Below are 19351 nucleotides of genomic sequence, written 5' to 3' on the forward strand. Positions count from 1 at the left end.
ATTTCTTTTTAGAACATAATCAAGATCAGTTGAAATTCCACTATAATTATTTATGTATTAAAAGAAAAATGTTACCATTTAAGGCAAAGGCTATAACTTGTGAAATACTTAATAGGTTTAAATTTCAACTTAAAATAATTTGTCAGTGATTATCTCAAATGATCTTCAAGATTACAGAGGTAACAAATCAAGGTAGGCAGTTACTTAAATTCATTTCACTAATTCATTCTAAATAAAATACAGAAAAAAATGGGGTGATAATAAAGCAACTAAAAATTAGGTATTTTTTTAAAAAGTGCCATATTCACCATACACTGTACTGCTTTTCCTTTGTTTTTATATGAGCTCAATGAAGATAAAAAGTTTAAGGATAACAAATCATAGGGCAGAATTTATTTCACAAGAGAAACAGAATATAGACTCATCAAGACAAGGATAGAGTGAGCTCTCGAACTCATGACACGATCACTCCAAAAAACATCCAAATAACACCATAGGAAAATGCCTTGGGGCAGCAAAACTCACAGAAGAATGTGCTGAAATCATCTGCTAACCAAGAACGGCTTGGAAGGTCAGTAGGAGGGAGCTGCGGTGCTGATACAGGAGTCGGGCCCAACCCCACAGTCACCCTGACACAGATCCAGTCTCAGGAAGGCCTCACCAGAGAAGCAGACCCCCAGAGCCTCCGAATCAGCTGAAGCACCAGTGTTGTCTGGAACTAAGCTCACAGTCTGGTGAGAGGGCTGAGCCCTTGGCAGGGGGGAGACTACAGGGGTCTATGCTGAGACAGAATGTGGATTTTTCACCCCTGCTGAGATGAGGAAGTAGGCTTGAGTAACAGTGGCCCAGGTGGGGGAGGGGCACAGGCTTGTCAGAGCTAACAACTACAACACACAGAGCTGGTTGATTAGCAAGTTGGTCTGGGGTCATCTAAGGACCAAGAAACAGGCCAGGCAAGTCAAGAACCCGATCCTCCTTAAATCATACCACCTGGGACTTCTGAAGCTTGGGATACTGCAGCCTGGAAACAGTGCCCCACTTTAAGGAGCTAAAAGTCAAGTAAAAGAAAGGTGAGATGAGGAGACAGAGAAAGGCGAGGATCATAGAAAGTTTCTTCAGTGACAAGGAAGACCAAGGTGCACCCTCAGAGGAAGATGTCAACATCACGGTCCCTATATCTAAAGCTTCCAAGAAAAATACGAATTGGTCTCAGGCCATGGAAGTGCTCAAAAAGGACTTTGAAGATAAAGTTAGAGAGGTAGAAGAAAAAATGGAAAGAGAAATGAGGGTGATGCAGGAAAGACATGAGAAAAAAGTCAACAGCTTGAAAAGTCAAATGGAAAAGGAGGTACAAAAGCTCTCTGATGAAAATAATTGCCTAAGAATTAGGATTAAACAAATGGAAGCCAGTGACTTTATGAGAAACCAAGACACAATAAAGCAAATAGAAACTGAAAGAATCCACCGATCACCTCCAGAAAGAGATCCCAAAAGGAAAACTCCTAGGAATATTATAGCCAAATTTCAGAGCTCTCAGGTAAAGGAGAAAGTATTGCAAGCTGCCAAAAAGAAAGAATTCAAGTACTGTGGAACCCCAGTCAAGATAGCACAAGATCTAGCAGCTTCTACATTAAAGGACCGAAGGGCATGGAATATGATATTCCAGAGGGCAAAGGAAATGGGATTACAACCAAGAATCACCTACCCAGCAAAATTCAGCATTATCTTTCAGCGGAAAAAATGGGACTTTAATGAAAAAGAAGACTTTCAGATATTTGTGATGAAAAGACCAGAACTGAATGGCAAATCTGACTTCCAAATACAAGACCCTAGAGAACCATAAAAAATTGGAGCTGGGAGACATGCCTGGGGTCATATGGTGGGCCACTGTCTTGTGTCTGAGGCCGGGTTTTGGCTGGGATCCAGGGGTGATGCTTTGTCCACTGTGTCACCTAGCTAGGTGATGACATCTTTTGTTTTGTTTTGTTTGTTGTTTTGCGGGGCAATGAGGGTTAAGTGACTTGCCCAGGGTCACACAGCTAAAGTGTCAAGTGTCTGAGGCTGGATTTGAACTCAGGTCCTCCTGAATTCAAGGCCAGTGCTTTATCCACTGTGCCATCTAGCTGCCCCCTGGTGATGACATCTTTAGGGTTAAAATGAGGGGTGAAGGGAATGCACTGGGGGAGGGAGAAGGGCAGAGGTGAAATCCTACATGAAAGAAACAGGAAAAGGCTTATAGAGTGAGGGAAGAGATGGGAGAGGAGCAGGGCAGTAAGTGAATTTTACACTCGTCAGAAAAGGCTCAAAGACCTTAAACTCATCAGGGCTACCACAAGGAGGGACTAACAGACACACCCAACTGGGTGGAGTGATCTATTTAATCTGGGCAGTAAATGAGCCTAACACTCAAAGACCTCAATCTCTTTAGAAATGGCTCTAGGAGGGAATAATATACACACTCAAATAGGTGGAGTAATCTCTCTAACCCTTCAGGAAAACAGATGGTGAAGGGGATAAAGAGAGAGGGACAAAAGAAGGAAGGGCAGAGTGGGGGAGGGGACAGAGAAGCAAATCCCTATCGATGAAAGAAGATGGATAATAGAATAAATATCATGGGGAAGGGAATAGGATGGAAGGGAAACAGTTAACAATAGTAATCATGAAAAAGAGAAAAGGGGAAAAATTGTACAAAAAATATTTATAGCAACTCTTGGTGGAGGCTAAAAATTGAGAATCAAGGGAATGTCCATCAATTGAGGAATGATGGAAAAAGCTGTGTTATATGATTGTAGTGGAATGGTCTTGTGCTACAGGAAATGACAAACAGGATGATCCCCCCCAAACCTGGAAAGACTAATGAACATCGATGTATAGTGAAGTGAGCAGAGCTGGGAGAACAGTGTGCAGAGTGACAGCAGTACTGTTCAATGAGCAATTGTGAATGACTTAACTACTCTCAGCAATGCAATGATCCAAGACAATCCTGAGGAACTAATGAGGAAGCTTACTATGCACCCCTATAGAAAGAACTGATAAAAAGAACACTTGTGGGTTGTACATATATAACCTGGTTCTGATCTTGTGGAAGGGGGAGGAAAGGGAGAAAAATTTGGAACTCTAAATCTTATGAAAAGGAATGTTGAAAACTACCCATACATGTAACTGGAAAAAAATTAAAAAAAAAAAAATGTTTGTTGCAAAGAAGACAAGGATAGATGATTTCTCTTATAAATGCAACTTTGTTGTCTACTAGTCTATTCACTAAGCTTCTACTAAGCAGCCATTACATGCCAAGCCCTGTGATAGGTGACAAACTAGGAACAGGCCTGGTCCCAAGGAGCTTACCCTGTACAAAAAGGGAATCACATATGCCCAGAGAAGTGAATAAAAAATAATTTCCACAGGTGGGGAGTACACTGACCACTGAGGCAGGCACGATTTGGACCACAAAAGACCCCTTCCACGGAGGAGGTGACACCCAAGGTGTACTTGGAAAGAAGTTGCCTGACACCAACAAAGAAAACCCAGAGTCATTCAAAGACAGGACCAAACAATTTCCACAGAAGCATTGCAAGTGGAAACGATGACATGACAGAAGCAGCTGTGGGTGCCACAGTGCACAGAGCACCAGGCCCAGGGTCAGCAAGATTCCAGTTCAAATCCAGCCTCAGCTAATGACTAGTTGTGTGACCCTGGGCCAGTCACTTTCACCAGTTTGCCTCAGTTTTCTCCTCTGTAAAACGGGGATTAAAAAATAGCTCTTACACTATAGGGTTGTTATGAGATTATATATTGTTATGTATTGAATGAGATAATGTTTGTGAAAGCATTTAGCACAGTGACAGGCACAGAGGAAGCATTTAGTGCTTATTCTTGCTGCTTCAAAGCATACTTCAAATCACTCACTGGAGGGCTAGAAGGTGGAAGACTTCCAGCCCCTCCAACATCTGCAGCTCTGCCTGGTTTCAACTCCAGAAAACAAGACTTCCCCATGTGGTCCCCCTGGTGCCTCCCCCACATTCCCTGCTCCGTGCCTCCCACTTTGTGTGTGTTGTCTCCCCCTTAGATTCCAAGCTCCCTGAGGGCAGGGACTCCTTTTTTTATGTGTATCTCTAGTGCTTAGTGTACTGCCTGGCACATAGTAGGCACTTAATGTTTAATGAATTGTATTACTAAGAAAACCAAGTTAAAACAACTCTGGTCTCCAGACTAGGTGAAAAAAAGAGGGAACAGTTAATGTTGGAGTTACACTGACACACTGGCTGATGGGACTGCCTGACCTTCACTGGGGCCTTGTGCAATAAGAGTCACTCAAGTGCCCACACCCTTGAAATTGAGAGATAACCTTACTGGGCATATGCACCAAAGAGGCCCAAAGCATCAATGCATGCATGCCCTCTGGGCAGCAGTAAAAACAGTGCACACAAAGTGGGTGTCAATTACCTCTGGTCTGTGAGTACAAAGGGATAGTCTTGTGCAGTAAGAAATGACAAACAGGAAGAAAAAAGGTGTGAAGGTTTGGATGAAATAGTACAGAGTGAAACATGTAGAACCAAGCAGGAAATGACTAAACACAAGAACCAAACACTGAAAAGGGTGATGGTTAAAAAGTTCAAGAGACAGAATTTCTGGGTAACTAATCATTTTATTGATAATGCTAGTATTCTATTAATGCCAAAGACTCCCTCATAGTGGTGAGCTCACAGTTTTTATGCCCCAAGATGAGTGGGTGTTCCTGAGGGTGGCAATCAACTGTGACTGGATAATAAGTAATGTGAGAGAAAGAATATTACAATGCACCTATTCTAAGGAACTTGGCTTATATCAATTACGTTTAAATTGCCCAGCCTTGGGCAATCTATTCAAAGAATTTATTCCCATCCCAAAGGTATAGAACACACAAAGGGCTTCTCCACCTTAGATTAAATTCCATGTAAGGTTGGGTGGGGTCTGACAGAAAGTTAATTGAACCTTCAGAGACTCAGTTTTGAAATGAGGATTTAAGAAAAAGAAGGTAACTCAGGACACCTCTCTAAATTGCTGTAAAAATAATTTCTCTCAAAAGTTCAATACATGCAAGTTGAACTCTTAGCAAAGTAAAAATTCATTTGGATCTTGGAAATAAGATAGTCAAATACATCTCCTCCCTCACAGAACACTGGGCACAAAGTCAGTACAGTATCAGATGTTTTTGCTCAACTATTTTTCTTTGTCACGAGGGAGGGTACAATGTGGAGGATGTGTGAGAAACTACTGTGGAAATACAGAAAAGGAATAAGATACATTATAAAAAAAAAAGCTAAAATCAGTGGGAAAAATTTACATTCTGGACACCCAAAGGGAAAAGATACTTAGCCTTGATTAACATCTCCCCATGACATCTAGATTCAATCATGCAGCCATTTTTGTTCTGCCATTCACTGCAGAATTTGACCTTTAGGTGGAAGATTTACACGTTATGGCCAGAAAAAGCTGCGCTTGTCCAGCACTTGTCCAAAGAGTAAGCTCTAGAAACCAGTATTTCTGGGATCCATTGATAGTAAACAATTAATGGATTAGGGAATTTGGGGTGGATGGGTTATTTCCTTCTGTAGAAGATTGCGAAGGCAGACATCTCTGATTTATAGAGTGGTCATAAAGCAGTTTTACTTTTTCTTCACCCATAAATAGGAAGGATTGCTTAGGTATTAGGACTTTAAACCAAGAGACAATCTAATTCCATTCTTCCCATTTTACAGACAAAGAAACCAAGGCACCAAGAGATTAAGAGACTACCTCAAAGCGTCACAAGTAGTAGCAGCAAAGAGCCCACATGAAACCCAAGGCTTGTGACTGGCAAAGAGTCTTGATGACACCACTCTAACATTCTTTCTGGTCATTAAATTATGTGAGTCTATGACTGCAATGTATAAACCACTGCCCTTGCATTTATTGCTATGCCTGGAAAATGGGAAGAAGCAACAAGACAGCATTCATTTACTTAAAAGAATTTTTAAAAAAGAACTGCTAGTGTCTAATCCCCTAAATTACTCAATAACGATGCTTTTACTTTAAATGTCCACTATGTGTAAAAGCACTGTGTCCAGTAGCCCTGCCCTACTGGAAGTGTAAGAGAAGGAGGTGAAGACTGAAGTGAGCAGCCGACTTTTGTCAGCAACTGCCCCAAAGAGATGACACAAAAAGGAAGAAACGAGCAGCAAAAAGGCAAGACCCTAGAGGGCTTTGGGCTCCCAGTCCAGATTCTCAGCCAGGCCCAAAAATAGGCTTAAAGGAAAAGCAGTAACCTTGGGAGCCAACCAGAGAATGGATCCTCGGTCTGCCCTTTAGGCTTTTTCTGAAAGAAGCATTTCCCCCCCTATTTGCATTAGAAAGATCCGGAGGAGGGCCCAGGCAGGAGAACTAAAAGCTGGATGGCAAAAACATGATCTGCTAGGATCTTATTTTCCTTTTAATGATTTCAAAGCCTTGGGAAAATACTCACCACTGCTTCTCGTAGAGATGTGCTGGATTTCTTGATGAGATACAATTCTTTTTTCTTTTGTTCAATATAGTATTTAATATCTTTATGAAAAGAAAAAGGGGTTTAAGGTTATTTCTATTTTCAGAGTTAAAAATGAGAAAGCAGAAATGACACTTAAGACAAAGTCCAAAAAGGAAATTGGACGAGAACAAGCTACAGAGAGATTCCATGCCATGTGAGCACTGCTGTTTTTCTATGATTGGGCCTAAGATCTCCACAGATAAGCTGAGACAACCAAAGAAAACAGATTTACCATCAATATGAAGAATTTTCACTCCCCAGGATAAAGCATTTGACAGTATACTATTTGAAGGGATGAATTCCTGTAAAAAGTAAAGGCAATTAATACTTTTTGGAAAAGTTAATTTCAAGTGCTAACTGCTACTCTGGTTAAATAGGGCAGAAGAAATAAGGTATTTGCTTTTTGGCTTATCAGAGCATCATTTGTGAATCTATTTGTTTTTTCTCCTATTAAAAAGAGGCTTTGATAAAAAGATGGTCAAAGCTATTCTAGATGCTGCAATCCTATTAACAAGTTAGTATTCCTCTCTATTTCATGTCTTTGGTAAGGTCACTAAATCCAAGGCTTTGGTGGAAATGAACTTTTGGTTGTTCATCTAAATTCAATGCTGTGCACCAGGCATCTATCAAATACTTACTACATGAAAGTACTATGCTGGAGATACATGGACAAGACAGAAAACAGTCCCTGATCTCCAGGAGCTTCTATTTTACACTGGGGAAATGCCACGCGTAAATATAAGCATATGTGTAATCACTTGAGGAGGGAGGGAGCACTAACCATTGGGGAGGTTTAAAAAGGTTGTCAAAAGGAAGGGGGACATGAAGGAAGCCTGGGAAGCTCTGGTGAACAAGGACAACTTTCAGGCTTGGGGAACAGAGCGGGCCAAAGGTTTATGAAGATGGAAAATGGATGCTAAGTGTTGGCAATTAGCAACCAGGTCAATTTGACTGGAACAATAAATGCATGAAGTATAATGTGAAATCAGCTTGGAAAGGTAGGCTGCAACCAGACTGTGCCAAGCTGAGTGGTGTGGTCAGACTTTGACCTAAGGAAGGTTATTTCTGGCAGAGAAGAGAGAATGGAAGCCAGGTGTACAATGAGGAGGCATGAGTTTGGATGAGAGCTCATATGGCAGCTATATGAGTAAGGAGAAGGGAGCAGATGCAAGATACATTGTGGGCTGACAATGGACTGGATTCGGGGCAGGTGAGGAAGAAAGAACCGAGGATGAAACTGAATCTGTAGGCCCAAGTGCCTATAAAGATGGTGGTGCATTCAAGTATTTTGGATTAGGGGACGGAATCGAAGGGATATGGGGAGGAAATTAGGTGCGTTTGAGATGCCCATGAGACAGCCAGTTAGAAATGTCTAAGAAGCAGATAGTCATCAAAGTCCTACTAAGCATTACAATGATCTGATTATGTCAGTGAAAGGAGGGTCTAATAACCTGGAAAGGCTTCAGGCATAATATCTGTAATAGACTGTCTAATGTTTGAAGATAAGTTTAATAATGAAAGATTTATCATACTCAGGTTGGCCACAAGAGTAGGATTCCTTTGGTATAAATAAAGCTCATGTACTATAAGACAGTAGCTCCAAAGAATGGAATAATCAAGAGACAACTTGTTCTTAAGGATGGGAGAGAGTCCAGTATGCATGTAGGTGGCATGAAGAAATCAGGATAAAGTATGAAGATAAGGGACAGGAAATTAGCATGAGTTCAATCTCCAAGAGATGTAGCAGGGATTGGATTAACTCTGAAAGATGAGATTAGAAAAGACCAGAAAGGCTGGCATGGCCGGGGGAAAGGCCACCTCTTTCACAGGGACTGAAGCAAGAGGAGAGATGCTGTAAGTAGTGGGGGGTTTGAGAGGGAGCTAATGGATGCTGGTCTCTGTTTGCTCTGTGAAACAGGTGGTGAGATCCTCTGCTGAGGCAGAGGGGAGAAGGGTGGGATAGGGGGCTCAAGGAGAGAAGGTCTGAAATAGCCACTGTGCAGAGTATAAGTGATCAACTGGGGAAGAATAAAAGGACTGCATTTGCAGCCAGAGCCCCTTCTGATTAGATATTATTATTATACAGTGGAAGCAGTTAATACAACTGACTGACCACAACAGTGTTCAAACAACTAGTATTGATTGTGCACCCACTAGGTATGAGGTAGCCACTCTGCTAATTTCTACTATTAAGCAGCTACGAGTAAGGGAGAACAGCAAGGACAGCTCAGGCCTGGAGTTTGTAAAGCCCTGACCAGCTGGAGGCCAAGGTGCTAATGGACACAGGAGTAAAGAGTAGCACAGGATTAATACCGTGAAGGGTAGAAAATAATGCCAGAGCAGAGTCCATGAATGGGTAGAACAGGGAGAGGTAGATGAGGTTGAGATCATAATGAGGGATTTATTTAGGAAGAGCAACACAGGGTGGTCTCTAGTACCTCAAAGGGAAAATATCAAAAGAATGGGTAAAACCAAAATGGAATCTTTACCCCAAGTTTGACTGTTTTTAGTTGCAAAAATACAATGAGGTGTCAAGTCTTTAAAAAGATCACAAAATGTACATCTTAAAGTAGAGGCCATGCTCTACAAAAGGAGATGCATGACACCCACTTTGAACAACAGGAACCTAGAAAGTTAGGGGATTTCTACACTAAAAATTTAAAAATAAAGGGTGTCTTGAGTAGCTAGCATTACAAACTTCAAGAGGTAATTAAAACACTACAGGGGCAGCTAGGTGGCACAGTGGATAAAGCATCGGCCATGGATTCAGGAGGACCTGAGTTCAAATCCGAACTCAAGATACACACTAGCTGTGTGACCCTGGGCAAGTCACTTAACCCTTGTTGCCCCCCCAACCCCCCCAAAAAGAGAAAAGAAAACACTATACATAATTGTACAGTGAAATTTTCATTTGATTATTGTAAAAAATTTGGCAACTTACATGTTCCTTGATAGCTTTTTCAACTAATAATTTTCCTCTGCTCATACATACCTATGGGGAGGGGGAAATTGGTTATTTGTAAACTGAATAAAAATTAAGCCTAATCATTTTAAAGAAACATGCATCTCTATGAAACACAGACATGGGAGAACACTTCTACAATAACCACTGCTGTAATGAAAACAGATGTATCCCAGGAGTACTTATGGGACAAAAAATGGACATAATGGACATAATACACAGATGCCCCCATCTTTCCAAGGATTAGATAAAATGCTTAGTAATAGAGTTACATGGCACTTGTTGATTCATCAATCATAGAATCTCAAACTTGGAAGGGACATAGAAGTCCCCTAGACCAACGCCTCTCTCAAGCATGGACCTTTTCTACAATACCCTGAAACAAGTAGTCTTATAGCCCTTGCTTGAACACCTCCACTCCTGAGGGCTCAAGTAGCCCTTCCGTTTCCAGCTTGGTCTAATTGTGACGATCATGCTCTGTGAGCAGAGACCTTCCGGTCTAACTGTCCCAGTTCTGGACTCTGGGATCAAGCAGAGGAAGTTCAATTCTTCTTCCACATGAATCCCTCAAAGATTTGGAGATTTTATTTCTTCTAAGTTTTTTCCAAAGCATTTACGTAGGTGTTCTGACTCAATCTTTACAACCAATGGCCCCATATGATAAGCAGGCAGAGTATATTATCCTTATTTTAGAGACGAAGAAACTTAAAATACCCCAAGGGCAAGAAAGGAACCTAAGCTCAGAGAGCTAATGAACCCGTGTTATGTTCTGCTCTCAGTTAAGTATCACTGACAATTTTTCTCTGAGCACTTTCCTCGCTTTGCCATGTCCCACTGAAATAATACTTGAAAACAAAATTGAATTTATTGCCTATTTCTAGTTTCTAATACAAAAAGTCCAATGGCTTTTTTTTTAAATTAATAAAGTATTTTATTTTTTTTCCATTACATGTAAAGATAGTTCTCAACCTTTGTTTATACAAGCTTTACAATTTCAGATTTTTCTCCCTCCCTCCCCTCCCTCCCCCCTCCCCTAGACAGCAGGTAATCTGATATAGGTTTTATATATATATATATATATATATATATATATATATATATATATATATATATATATATATATACACACACACACACACACACACATACATATATACACACACATAATAACATTAATCCTATTTCTGCATTAGTCATGTTATAAGACAAAAAAAAATCAGAGCAATGATGGAAAACCTCAAAATAGAAAAAAACACAACAGCATCAAAAACAAAAGAAATAGTATGGTTCATTTAGCATCTATACTCCACAGTTCTTTTTTTTTTTTTTCCCTGGATTTGGAGATCCTCTTCCACCACGAGTTCCCTGGAACTATTCTGTGCTATTGCATTGGTGAGAAGACTATAGTCCATCACAGTAGATCAACACTCAATGTTGATGTTACTATGTACAATGTTCTTCTAGTTCTGCTCATCTCACTCATCATCAGCCCACGCAAGACCCTCCAGGTTTCTCTGAACTTCTCCTGCTCATCGTTTCTTATAGCACAATAGTATTCCATTGTATTCATATACCACAACTTGTCCAGCCATTCCCCAATTGATGGGCACCCCCTCAACTTCCAATTCTTTGCCACCACGTAAAGAGCAGCTATAAATATTTTTGTACATGTGGGTCCCTTTCCCCCTTCCATGATCTCTTTGGGAAAAAGACCCAAAAGTGGTATTGCTAGATCAAAGGGTATGCACAGCTTTATCGCCCTTTGGGCATAATTCCAAATTGCTCTCCAGAATGGTTGGATCAGCTCACAGCTCCACCAACATGGATTAGTGTTCCAATTTTCCCACAGCTTCTCCAACATTTATTATTTTCCTTTTTTGTCATTTTAGCCAATCTGATAGGTGTCAGGTGGTACCTCAGAGTTGTTTTTATTTGCATCTCTCTAATCATTAGAGATTTAGAGCATTTTTTCATATGGGAATAGATAGCTTTGGTTTCTTCATCAGAAAACTGCCTGTTCATATCCTTTGACCATTTCTCAATTGGGGAATGACTTGGGTTCTTATAAATTTGATTTAGTTCCTTATATATTTTAGAGATGAGACCTTTATCAGAAGTACTGGCCTCAAAAATTGTTTCCCAGCTTTCTGCCTCCCTTCTAATTTTGGATGCATTGCTTCTGTTTGTACAAAATTTTTTTAATTTAATGTAATCAAAATCATCCACTTTGCATTTTATAATATACTCTATCTCTTGTTTGGTCAAAAACTGTTTTCCTTTCCAAAGATCTGATAGGTAGACTATTCCTTTCTCTCCTAATTTACCTATGGTGTCACCTCTTATGTCTAAATCGTGTATCCATTTTGACCTTATTTTAGTATAAGGTGTAAGATGTTGGTCTATGCCTAATTTCTGCCATACTATCTTCCAGTTTTCCCAGCAGTTTTTGTCAAATACTGAGTTCCTATCCCAGAAGCTGGAGTCTTTGGGTTTATCAAACACTATATTACTAGTGTCATTTACTACTGCATTTCCTGAGCCTAGCCTATTCCATTGATCTACCACTCTATTTTTTAGCCAGTACCAGATAGTTTTGATGACTGCCGCTTTATAGTAAAGCTCCAGATTTGGTACCGCTAACCCACCATCCTGTGAATTTTTTTTCATAATTTCCCTGGATATTCTTGATTTTTTGTTTTTCCAGATGAATTTTGTTATTATTCTTTCTACCTCTATAAAATAATTTTTAGGTAGTCTGATTGGTATGGCACTGAATAAGTAAATTAATGTAGGCAGTATTGTCATTTTTACTATATTAGCTCTGCCTATCCATGAGCAATTGATATCTTTCCAATTATTTAGATCTGATTTGATTTGCGTGAAGAGTGTTTGGTAGTTATGTTCATAGAGTTCCTGGGTTTGTCTTGGCAAGTAAACTCCCAGGTATTTTATATCATCTACTGTTACTTTAAATGGAATTTCTCTTTCTATCTCTTGCTGCTGGACTTTGTTGGTCATGTATAGAAATGCTGATGATTTATGTGGATTTATTTTATATCCTGCTACTTTACTAAGGTTGTTAATTGTTTCAAGTAATTTTTGACTTGATTCTCCAGGATTCCTTAAGTATACCATCATCTCATCGGCAAAGAGTGATAGTTTTGTTTCCTCCTTGCCTATTCTAATTCCTTTAATTCCTTCTCTTCTCTGATTGCTAAAGCTAACATTTCTAGTACAATATTAAATAATAGGGGTGATAATGGACATCCCTGTTTCACCCCTGATCTTATTGGGAAGGCCTCTAGTTTATCTCCATTGCATATAATACTTGCTGATGGCTTTAGGTAGATACTGTTTATTATTTTAAGGAAAGCTCCCCCTATTCCTAAACTCTACAGTGTTTTTATTAGGAATGGGTGTTGTATTTTGTCAAAAGCTTTCTCTGCATCTATTGAGATAATCATATGATTTTGGTTGGTTTTCTTATTGATGTGGTTGATTATGTTAATAGTTTTCCTAATGTTGAACCAGCCCTGCATTCCTGGTATAAATCCCACCTGGTCATAGTGTATTATCCTGGTGATCACTTGCTGTAATCTCCTTGCTAATATCTTATTTAAGATTTTAGCATCAATATTCATTAGGGAAATTGGTCTATAATTTTCTTTCTCTGTTTTTGCTTTGCCTGGTTTTGGTATCACCACTATATTTGTGTCATAAAACGAATTTGGTAGAACTCCTTCTTCACCTATCTTTCCAAATAATTTGTATAATATTGGAATTAATTGTTCTTTAAATGTTTGGTAAAATTCACCCGTAAACCCATCTGGCCCTGGGGATTTTTTCTTAGGGAGTTCATTAATGGCTTGTTCAATTTCTTTTTCTAATATGGGTTTATTTAAGGATTTTATTTCTTCTTCAGTTAACCTGGGCAGTTTGTATTTTTGTAAATATTGATCCATTTCATTTAGATTGTCAAATTTATTGGCATACAGTTGGGCAAAATAATTCCTAATTATTGATTTAATTTCCACTTCATTGGTGGTAACATCCCCTTTTTCATTTTTGATACTGGTAATTTGGTTTTCTTCTTTCTTTTTTTTAATCAAATTAACCAATATTTTATTGGTTTTTTCATAAAACCAGCTCTTAGTTTTATTGATTAATTCTATAGTTTTTTTGCTTTCAATCTTATTAATTTCTCCTTTGATTTTCAAGATCTCTAATTTAGTATCTAATTGGGGATTTCTAATTTGTTCTTTTTCTAGCTTTTTAAGTTGCATGCCCAATTCATTAATCTCCTCTTTCTCTTTTTTATTCATGTAAGCATTTAGAGCTATAAATTTTCCCCTAAGCACTGCTTTGGCTGCATCCCATAGATTTTGGTATGTTGTCTCATTATTGTCATTCGCTTGGATATAGTTATTGTTTCTATGATTTCTTGTTTGGCCCATTCATTCTTTAGAATTAAATTATTTAGTTTCCAATTGATTTTCATTCTACTTTTCCCTGGCTCTTTCTTACATGTAATTTTTATTGCATCATGATCTGAAAAGGATGCATTTACTATTTCTGCCTTTCTACATTTAACTATGATGTTTTTGTGCCCTAATACATGGTCAATTTTTGAAAATGTGCCATGCACTGCTGAGAAAAAGGTATATTCCTTTCTATCCCCATTCAATTTTCTCCAGACATCTATCATGTCTAACTTTTCTAGTAATCTATTCACCTCTTTCTTATTTATTTTTTGGCTAGATTTATCTAATTCTGAGAGGGGGAGATTCAGATCCCCCACTAGTATAGTATTACTATCTAATTCCTCTTGTAACTCATTTAACTTCTCCTTTAAGAACTCGGATGCTATACCACTTGGCGCATACATATTCAATATTGATATTACTTCATTATCTATAGTACCTTTAAGCAAGATGTAATTTCCTTTCTTATCTCTTTTAATGAGATCTATTTTTGCCTGCACTTTGTTTGAGATAAGGATTGCTACCCCTGCCTTTTTTACTTTAGCTGAGGCATAATATATTCTGCTCCAGCCTTTTACCTTTACTCTGTGTGTATCTCTCTGCTTCAAATGTGTTTCTTGTAAACAGCATATTGTAGGATTCTGGTTTTTAATCCACTCTGCAATTCGCTTCCGTTGTATAGGAGAATTCATCCCATTCACATTCACAGTTATTATTACTGACTGTCTATTCCCCTCCATTCTATTCACCCCCTTTGTACTTTCCCCCCCTTCTTTCACCCTATTCCTCCTCACTGACATTTTACTTCTTACCCCTGCCTCCCCCAATCTGCCCTCCCTTTTTATCACCCCCCTCTCTTTTCTTTACCCTTTTCTCCCTTGCTTTTGTCCTCCCTTCTATCAGTCTTCCCCTTTTGCTTCCCTAAAGAATGAGTTAAGTTTCTTTATCCCAATGAACGTATATGTTATTCCCTCTTTGAATCAAATCTAATGAGAATAGGGTTGAAACAATGTTCACCCCTCCTTTCTTTCCCTCTATTGTAATAGGTTTTTTATTTCACCTCTTCATATGATATAATTCATCCCCTTCCACCTCCCCTTTCCTCTCCTCCCCATAGACTCCCTTTTTAACGCCTTAAAATTTTTTTTTTGTATCATCATATCAAAGACAATTTATATTTATACCCTCTGTGTAAAGTCCTTCTCTCTGCCCAAATACATTTACAATTCTTAAGAGTTATGAGTATTATCTTCCCATGTAGAGATGTAAACAGTTTAACCTAATAGGGTAATCTTTTTTTTTTCCTCCCCCTGTTTACCTTTTTAAACTTCTCTTGAGTCTTGTATGTTGAGATCAAATTTTCTATTCAGTTCTGTTCTTTTCACCAGGAAAGATTGATAGTCCCCAATGTCATTAAATGTCCATCTTTTCCCCTGAAAGAAAATGCACATTTTTGCTGGGTAATAGATTCTTGGCTGCAATCCAAGCTCCTTTGCCTTCCGGAATATCATATTCCAAGCCTTGCGGTCCTTTAATGTTGAAGCTGCCAGGTCCTGAGCAATCCTGACTGTGGCTCCATGATATTTAAATTGCTTCTTTCTGGCTGCTTGGAGTATTTTCTCCTTCACCTGATAATTCTGGAATTTGGCTACAATATTCCTTGGAGTTTTCCTTTTGGGGTCTCTTTCAGGAGGTGATCAGTGGATTCTTTCAATGATGATTTTATCCTGATTCTATGGTATCAGGGCAGTTCTCCTTAATAATTTCCTGGAATATGGTGTCTAGATTCTTTTTCTGGTCATGGCTTTCAGGTAGTCCAATGATTCTCAAATTGTCTCTCCTTGATCTGTTTTCCAGATCAGTTATCTTTCCAATGAGGTATTTCACATTTTCTTCTATTTTTTCATTCTTTTGATTCTGCTTGACTGATTCCTGGTGTCTCATGGATTCCTTATCTTCCAACTGTCCAATTTTAATTTTTAAAGCATTGTTTTCTTCAGTAAGATTATGCACCTTTTTTTCCATTTGGCCAAGTGAATTTTTTAAGGCACTGTTTTCTTCAATGAGATTATGCACCTTTTTTTCCATTTGGCCAACTGAATTTTTTAAGGCATTGTTTTCTTCAGTGAGATTATGCACTTTTTTTTCCATTTGGCCAGTCAATCTTTGTGCTTCCTTTTCCAAGCTGCTGATTCTTTTTTCATAGTTTTCTTGTTTTGCTTTCATTTCTCTCCCCATTTTTTCTTCTACCTCTCTCAATTGATTTTTAAAATCCTTTTTGAGCTCTTTTTGTTCCTGAGACCAATTCACCTTCCCTCGTGAGGCTTCACATGTAGGCAATTTGAGGGTATTGTCCTCATCTGAGTTTGCGTTGGCTTCTTCCCTATTGATACAGAAGCTCTCAATGGAGAGGGCTCTTTTTTGCTTCTTACTCATTATTGCAGTTTATTTATTTATTTTTTAAGTTGAGGTCTGCTCTCGGGGCACCAGAGACCCTGTTTTGGGCTTCTTGTGCAGGGGATAGGTGCTATGTGACTGGCTTTTTACTCTGAGGCCTTTATGGTGTGTGGAGATCCCCTGCCCTGCACTTCCTGTCTGGGTGCGCTCGGCCAGCCAGGCACCCGCTCCTGGCGTCTGTTCCTGCCTGACCTGTTTGTCGCCCTTCCGGCTGGTGCAGGTAGGTTTTTCCACTGTCCTTCTTGGCCACCAGATTTTTGAACCAGGTTCCAGGGGCCTCAGTTGTTCGGCTGTGGCCCGCAGCTCCGGCTGACTTGCCCTGACCCCCTCGGCGCTGGGTTGCTGCCCTGCGCTGGGCCTCCCTTTTGCCTGAGTCAGATCGACCTTTTCCTGAAGTCTTCTAAATTATCTCTGGTTGGAAGACTGTGTCTCTCTGTCCCTTTGCAGGTTTTGTAGTTTCAGAATCTGTTCAGAGGCTTGATTTAATGTTCTTTTTGAGGGAACAGAAGGAGAACTCAGGCAGTTTGCTGCTTCCTCTCCGCCATCTTGGCTCTGCCCCCGGCTTTTCTAATAATAGCCCATATGTATAGCAAGGGCAAGTCAATTCTTCAAAGGTTATTGTGGAATCTACTAACCCACCCCTCTTCTCTGTTTGAGCCAGGTAAGGGCTTACAGTGGATAGAGCACTGCACTTAGTGTCATAAAAAGATGAGTTCGAATCTTGCCTCAGACACTTACTAGCTGTATGACCCTAGGCAAGCTCTTTGATCCCTTTCTGATTAATTTCCTTATTGGTAAAATGGGGATAATAGTACTTTCCTTACAGGACTGTTGTGAGCATCAAATGAGAAAATATATGTAAGATGCTGTGCAAACCTTAAAGTGCTGTCTACCATTTAAGAAAAAAAATGAGTAATCAGGTCTGATTCTCCTTGTAACCCTCCCTCTCCCACCTTCCCATTCCTCCATGCTTTTTCTCACCTTTCCCAGGTCCTCAAATTGGCCATAAAATGTAACTGAAGCACATTTAAAAATTTAAAAACACATCTATTGTATTTATGGAATATAGTCTGTTTCTTCTTTGTAATTTTAAAATCAGGCTAGTTGGCTATTTTATTTCTCCCACTAACCCCCCACCCCCACTAAAGCAAGTCACTCTACAGGACAAGTGATTTTGAACTTGCTTTCTCTATGGTACTCTATTAAAGGAAGGCTCCCCAACCTTACTGCCCACCCAGAACAGTTTCCTATATTCCTATATTGTCAGAGGTAGGACGGCATATGATGTAGAGCTGGCAATTCCTGTCTTTGACACACACTAGCTGAATGACCCTGAGGAAGTCCCCGAACTCTTCAAGGATTATTTTAGGGGTGGAGAAGGGACCAAGCTCCATTGGTAGAGGGCATTCCTCTGGAAGCACCTCATACTAATGAGATAACAGGGCCACCCCCTAATGGAATCCCCCTTTGCTGTCATTTGAAAAAGGAAATATTATCTGGAAAGCTTGGACAATATTCTGGAAATACTAAGGACATAAACAATGTATGTTCACATGTTTATTTGTTGGGTTTATTTATATTGTAAGGACTGTATAAGTATCTAACTCAACACTATGAAATGGCTCTGTCCTTGAAAATGATGGCAAAATCAAAGAGGATTCACACACATTATTAGGTAAAGCAACACAGCTAATTAAGGTTTTCAAGTCATAAACCCTACTAATTAATATGTGTAAGAAACTTACTGGATCTGGAGTCTTGAATGAACTTCCATCACAACTAGGATGAGGTGAAGTATTTCCTCCTGTATATGTTGATTCTGGACTCGGGACAGGAGAAATACATCTCAATGTTTGAGCATATTTTGCTTCCTTTTTATTTGAAATTAGGTAACTTATATCTTTGCTGAGAAATTCTTCAACCCTCTAAAAAAAAGAATCCATATTTTTGAAAAATGTAAAAATAAAACGTCAATAACGTGATATTTATGTGATACTCAAAATAAGTTAAACCAATTCAGCTTCATGCCCTCTAGCTTACAAATGCTGAACTTATCCAACAACATTTATCGAAGAAACATTTTTTTAGTATTTTTACATTTAAGTAAAGGCATCATTATAGGATAATAGGATTCTACACAAGCATCAATCAATCAATCAATCAATCAATCAAAGAGCAATTATTTATCGCCTCCTATATGCCTGCCAGGTACTGAACTAGGTGCTGCCAATGGAAAAAAAAATGCCATAACTACTTAGCTATCTGCAGATATAATGGCTTCTGAAAAGTAATTTAGATAGCTACAACACAAAACTGAAGAAAAATGGCAAATATTACTCCTTCCAGGGCTTCACAATGTAAGCAGGGAAAATTAAAATAAGGTTACATGATTTGGAGACAAGTCAGTGCCTTAAAAACATTAAAAAGAACATTTCCTTTTGAGTCCAGTGACATACTAAACTCAATACTACCTTCTTTCTTTTATGGGAGAAATTTGCTCACAATCATATTTCAAAATGGGCCATAAAATACACTGCAATCAAATAAAAGCTAACTTATGAAGAATCTCTAGTGATGTGGATATACACAAAAACACACCACCACTCAAAAACCAAAACCAAAAAAAACCCAAGCCCAAACATTTTGTAGCAATATTCCAAAGTTCCAGCAGATGGGGATATTACTACATGAAAGACATGAAAGATGAAATAGATTTCCAACCTTAGAGACCAAAAGGAAATAGTTTTCTCTTTGAAAAATGTGATGGAAGTATTAAAGCCTCTGGTTTTTAATGCGACATCACAATAATTGACATTTCTCTATCATAAGATTTGCTACACTATTAATTTTTTGTGATTTTGTTAGAAGGCTTTGAGTCCCCTTCACCATCCAAATTCCTTTCTCCATATG

The 19351-nt window shown here is 39.0% G+C and overlaps 1 protein-coding gene across 5 annotated transcripts in view; it reads right to left on the minus strand.

The window, feature by feature from the left end:
• Positions 1-19351, minus strand: part of DBF4 (DBF4 zinc finger) — a 44296-nt gene that overhangs the window by 10914 nt on the left and 14031 nt on the right. For 4 of the 5 annotated variants that reach the window (XM_043969168.1, XM_043969170.1, XM_043969167.1 and 1 more), the window contains 4 exons: positions 18187-18366; positions 9483-9533; positions 6774-6843; positions 6482-6561 (listed from right to left, as the gene is read on the minus strand). In XM_043969168.1, the coding sequence (XP_043825103.1) occupies positions 6482-6561; positions 6774-6843; positions 9483-9533; positions 18187-18366 (381 nt within the window). The remainder of the gene's footprint in view (positions 1-6481; positions 6562-6773; positions 6844-9482; positions 9534-18186; positions 18367-19351) is intronic. The other variant, XM_043969171.1, reaches the window with a different exon arrangement.

Source organism: Dromiciops gliroides, chromosome 5 (genome assembly GCF_019393635.1).
Source record: "Dromiciops gliroides isolate mDroGli1 chromosome 5, mDroGli1.pri, whole genome shotgun sequence".
Taxonomy (NCBI): Eukaryota; Metazoa; Chordata; class Mammalia; order Microbiotheria; family Microbiotheriidae; genus Dromiciops; species Dromiciops gliroides.